General features: G+C 27.2%; 1 protein-coding gene across 1 annotated transcript; it reads left to right on the top strand.

Annotated features, from left to right (window-relative positions):
• The first annotated feature begins 233 nt into the window (after positions 1-233).
• Positions 234-962, top strand: LOC136087883 (uncharacterized). Its single transcript, XM_065811500.1, has one exon. It carries the CDS (start codon positions 234-236, stop codon positions 960-962), a length of 729 nt encoding a protein of 242 aa, XP_065667572.1.
• Positions 963-6,294: the final 5,332 nt, after the last annotated feature.

The following is a 6,294-nucleotide window of genomic DNA, read 5'->3' as shown; positions in this document are numbered from 1 at the left end:
ATATATATATATATATATATATGTTTCAATGTCATATCTTGTTGTACGTGAATATATATATATATATATATTTTTGAATATAAAGCATAGAAAACAATAAAAAGGAATTAAACTTCTTGGATATAACTGTAACCAATACTAATAACTCATACTATAACTTCAAAATCCATAGAAAGTTGGCTATCACTAATATACAAATAAAACCTACATCAAACGTTAATCCAAAAATAGTTATGGGTGTTTTTAAAGGTTTTTTATCTCGTGCCGTTAAAATTTGTTCCAAAATATATCTTGATGATGAAATACAGTTTTTAATAAATATGTTTGCAGAAAATGGACACGATAGATTAAAGCTTGAAACAACTGCTAAGAACTATATTCAGAAAAGAATCAACCTTTCTAAAATAAATTATAATAAAACAGAAACATTTAAATATACAGTTAAACTTCCATGGCTCCCAAGAATAGGTCCAAAACTAAGAAAAGAACTTAAACCTTACAACGTCAGAATAATATTTACTACACCACCTACGTTAAAAAACATCTTATGCAACAACATGTCTAAGTTAATTCCAAATAGCAATCCCGGTGTCTACAAACTCACATGCTCTTGTGGCAGTATATACATAGGCGAAACAAAAAAGAAGATTTTAACGAGATGCATTGAACATCAAAAAAACTATTTAAAAGGTAAATGGGATGCATCTGGTGCAACCGAACATGGTCGAGAATGTAATGGCATATTTGATTGGTCAAATCCGAAAACTCTAGCAATAAAATCAGAGTACGATCAACGCAAAGTTAGAGAATCACTTGAAATTAATTACGCCTCAACATACCAAGAAATAAAAAATGCTCCAATACTTCTGAACCGTGACAATGGCATTAAAATTTCTACAAACAGTTGGAGACCTCTGTTTCAAAAAATTATCCAAAAAAAGGAGTCAAATAATATTGGCTAGTTTTATATTTACGTTATTATGTAATCATTTATGGCTTCTTTTTAATGTCTTCTTTGACGTTTTTTAGTAATATTTGTAACAGTTTATTTTTTTTTTTTTTTTTTTTTTTTTTTTTTTTTGTATTATATTTTACGTCTGATGACGATCTGTGCAAAAGCAGATCGAAATATTACGAAGAATAAATTTAGTTTGTACGCAGCTGTTTTTTATGCTTTATATTCAAAAAAAAAAAAATATATATATATATATATATATATATTTATATATATATGGATATATATGTACATACCCATTAGTCTGAGGATGGTATGCAGATGTCATGGCAACTGTTATTTTCATTTGTTCACAGAGATCGTCGACAAGCTGGTTGTTGAATTCTTTACCTTGGTCGTGTAAAATTACGTCAGATGCACCAAATCTGAATACAAGTTTCATCAAAAATGCATGAACACTAATAGCATTTTTTTCTCGAATAGCTTTTACTTCCACCAATTTTGTAAGATATTCAGTAGCTACACAAATATACTTTTTTCCTTTTTTTGTCTCTTTAAGAGGACCAACAAGGTCAATACCCCATCTATGGAAAATGTGCGTCACTTTAATAGGATGCAATGATGAAGAACCTGGTTCGTTAACAGGATTTACAATTTGACAAGGTGCACACGTACGTATAAAATCTTGGACGTTTGCTGCTATACAAGGCCACCAATACCGATCATTTACTTTAGCTATTGTTGCGGTTTGACCGAAGTGACATCCGCCGATAATTCCATCGTGCAAAGACTATATTATATTTTTTTGTTCATCTTTATTAACAATAATTCTTCGTAATTTGCTATGTGCACCCTTACTCTTGTGATAAAGAAAATCTTTTACAATCAAAAAAGAAATAGCCTTTTGCCGCAGTCGTCTTTTTTGTGCTTTATCGTAACCAGGTGGATACACTTTATTTGAAATATAATTTTTCAAATTCATATAAATTTCTTCGTCTAGTTTAATATATTTATCTTCAGTTCGTCTAGTTTAATATATTTATCTTCAGTTTTGTGTTGGAATGTTATCACCCAGATCTATGTTTTCAACATTTAATGTTAACAAAGGGGCTTGATGATAAGTCATTTTGACTTCTACTTGCCCCAGTCAGCTTGTAATTATATATATTTGTTTAAATTTATAGATAACATTGTAAAATGTGTAAAATGACGAAATAAATAGAAAAAAAAAAAAAAAAAAAATATGCCTTCCATGATTGAGAGTGTTATACAACAAAATAATTCTATCATATTTTGATACTTTTTCAACAATTTATTTTTATTTTAATTGGTCAATAATAAATATTATTTACGATAATCTTTTTAATAATTGCCAAATGTTGTTTGCAAATATTAGGTAAAAATATTTTTAATGAGAAAATTACTTCGTAATGGTTCTTTATCGGATGGCAAGACTTCCGAAAACTTTACATCTTTATGTACTGGAATCCTTTATTGGTTAGCAATAACGTTTATTTACGATAATTTTTGTAATAATTGCCAAATATTAGACAAAAATATTTTTAATGATAAAGTTACGTTGTAATAGTTCTTTGTCGGATAGCAAGACTTGCAAAATTTACATCTTTATCTATCTGAATACATCGTCAGCTAAGAACCAAGAGGTCGTACCTTCATTTTTTGTGTTTCCAAGAAAATCGAGTTTAAATTTTAATTTGTAAACACATCCAGCCAGAAAGTCTGGCTAAATATTCAAATATTTCCAATATGGTCTGACTTTTTGACTAGATTTTTTGGTGGACACAAGCCCCATTGAATGATGATAATCTATTGAGAATAAACAGATAAAACTCAAAATATGAACACACAGCCTCTTGGTTCTCAGTTGACGACATGTTACTCAGGCAAACAGTTGCAAACATTAATTTATTATATAGCAACATATGTTAAATTAACTTTTGAATGTCTTAGTCACTTTCGAAAAAAGCATTTCAATACACTTTCAGAGCTTACTCCAAAATATTATTGAAATTTATTTATTAAAATGTGAATACTTTTGATTCTAATAAATATTAATAAGTAATGAACAATTAATTACTTATTTAATTAAACGACTTTATCAAATAAAACATAATTAAATATGTTTATTAAAACGAATTTTAACAAATAATGTTCCGGTTATTTTTGTTGACACTATACCAAGATTTTACGAGCTTTCTTAGCAGCAAAGTTGGAACTAACAATATCGTACCTATCTTTCTTCTCCAGATCTGTTTCGATTGAAAAGATGAGACGGTCTTTAAAACATGCCTGTCCTATTGTAGCTCTTTATTTGTCAGAGCTAGGTTGGTAAAGGATCTCTCTTCTTCAGCCAAAGGTAATGGCAGGATAAGAAAAACACCAAGATAGATGGAAATTTCCTTCAAATCCTTTTCTATAAATGCAATTTTTTATTAAGCATTTTTCCTGCTGATAATATTGTTTTGAAATTTTTTTCGTCCTCAGATGATGACTTAATGTAAAACATACCTTAAAATCATTTTCCTTCGCACGGGCATTTGAAATAGAATATTTTTGATACAAAGAAGACAATATGCATAAGTATTTAGTGTGACGCTAACAAATATAGATTAATTGCTTTTCGTTTAAAATCAAAAGCAAGCGCGGAAGAAAATTGTTAAAGTAGGAGTGCACCGATGCTTACTTTTGGCCAATACCGATGCATTGGCCCTAAACTTTAATAAGTATTCTGTTTTTTTTATTTACAATAGGATAATTTCAGGATTATTTAGGATTATTATATTATAATAATAGGATTATTTTCAAATATAATAACATTTTAGACCTCTCGTTCTTAGCAAGAAAATCTTTAGGAGCTCCGCCTTCTTTTGTGTTTAGTGAAAAACTATTTAGTATTTATCGCTATAAATATCTTACACTTTATTTTTAAATTTGTTAAATTGGTTAAATTTTTTTTAAATTAACTCAATATTAAATTTCTGTTTTTGTAGAGTTATCCATAAGTCGAATAATTTTTAGTGTGTTCTTATAATTTAGAACTCTAAATTATGATAACACACTAAAAAAGTTGGAGTCGCTGATAGAAAAATGTCAAAAATATTTTGAAAAGTTTATTGGTCGCAGATATGCCTATATAATAACTTAGGCTTATAGATTGCATTCGCATTTGTCACAATTATATGTTTTCTTACAATATAAAACAAATAATAAAAAATGATGTTCTTAAAAAAATCAGCATCAACCGATGGCAACCGATGCTGATGTATCTACTAAATGGCCGATGCCTTGCCAGGCCGATTTATCCCTAGATATTTGTTTAAAAAACTAAATTAGATTACAAGTAACAGTTTTCATATTATTAATTTGTGTTAAATTCCGTATCAAAATCTACTTTTTTAAATTTCCTGGTGATCCCCGGGGGTATTTTTATGGGGGTCTGCTACCCCCATAAAATACCCCCAGGGCTCACCAGAAAATTTAAAATGTGGGTTAGGCAATATTTCCTGAACCCATCATATAGCATTAACACTATTATTAAATCTAATGTGTATATATATATATATATATATATATATATATATATATATATATATAAATATATATATATATCATATATATATATATATATATATATATATATATATATATATTTATATATATATATATATATATATATATATATATATATATATATATATATATATATATATATATACATACATACATATATATATATATATATATATATATATATATATATATATATATATATATACATATATATATATATATATATATATATATATATATATATATATATATATATATATATATATTATATATATATATATATATAATAATAATAATAATTAGAAAAAATCACGCATAAAAAACTTCACACGCATTCAACCACACACACAAATTTATTATTATAAAAATTGAGTTACATAATTTAAACATCTTTTTTATTATTTTGCTTTACCCTATATATGAGTTTTCAATGAGTAAAAAAAAAATATTGCAATCAATGGCAGATGAAGACCATAAAGTAAGGGGTGGAGGTGCGGGAAAGGAGATTTTATAATTTGGTGATCCAGACAATCTATTAGGGAGGGTCGATTTTCAATTTTACGGTGGTCGTCTGGTAAAAAATATTTAAAAACTCAAATTTTTGTTAATAGTCCAGTTTAAAAGAGAAATTTATGCTCTTTTAGAAAATATATACTTTTAAACATACTTTTTAACTAAATTTTTCAAAAATTTAATTCCTGTACTAAGACATGTACTAAACTTTTCTCTTAGCAACAGCCTTAGCAACAATCATTTTTGGTTGTTTTGGGCCAAAACTAATAACCAAACTTGTAACATAACCTTTTTGAGAAAGGAGAAACCTTAAGCTTTTATATAGTGTAAACAGAGCTTTAAAATATACGGAACTTCAATTATAACAGCTGACAAAACTTGATTAACTGTTACAAGGTACAAGCCAAAATGCTAACGAAGCATTTAATCAGATTCTCTGGCGAAAATGCTCAAAAAATACATTTGTTTCAAAAGATGTACTAGAAATGTGTACGTTTTCATCAGTAGTAAGTTTTAATGATGGATATTTAGCTCTAGCTAATGTTTTGAAAAAACTTTGTTTAACACAAGAAAAATATTTTATTGACCGTGCTTTAGTATTTGATAGTAAAAAAAACAAAAATATACAAAAAAAATCAACAGATACTGTAAAGAACAAAAGAAAAAAGTTAAGAGCTATAAGGAAAGGATTTATTGATAAAGAAAAACACCAGGAAGGAGGAGATTTTTATTTTGTTGGTTTTATCCGTTTGTGATATTTCAGACTTAAAACGCAAATATCTCAGCTTCTATAAATTATTTTTGAATGAAATTTTCAGGGTTTGTTCATCTGTGTATAAGTTAGTATGTGAACCAGAATCTAAATAATTCTTCGAGCATTTTAGGAATTATGGGTTGGTTTTTGTTGAACTTTATCCCTTTTTTAAATTCCCCAAATACCTAAAGCTGCCATTATGGATCTAAACATAATTATAAATTTTTACTGGTTTACATACTAATTTTATATAAATCCTGCATAAAAAACTAAACTTCATGCAAAACAGATGTACAGATAGCTAGAACTCTTTGTTTTAAGAAAGTGCTGTTTTAACCATTTTTTTGCTGATTCAGCATTAAATAACGTAATTTTTTTGTTTTGTTTGTCATACTAATATAACTTCTTTATGTTGAAAAATAAAATAAACTTTCCCACAAATTGTATTTCTGATTTTTTTACTTGACGACAACCTTAATAA

This window comes from Hydra vulgaris, chromosome 12, assembly GCF_038396675.1.
Source record: "Hydra vulgaris chromosome 12, alternate assembly HydraT2T_AEP".
In the NCBI taxonomy this organism is placed as follows: Eukaryota; Metazoa; Cnidaria; class Hydrozoa; order Anthoathecata; family Hydridae; genus Hydra; species Hydra vulgaris.
This window is presented reverse-complemented; position numbering and strand designations above follow the sequence as displayed.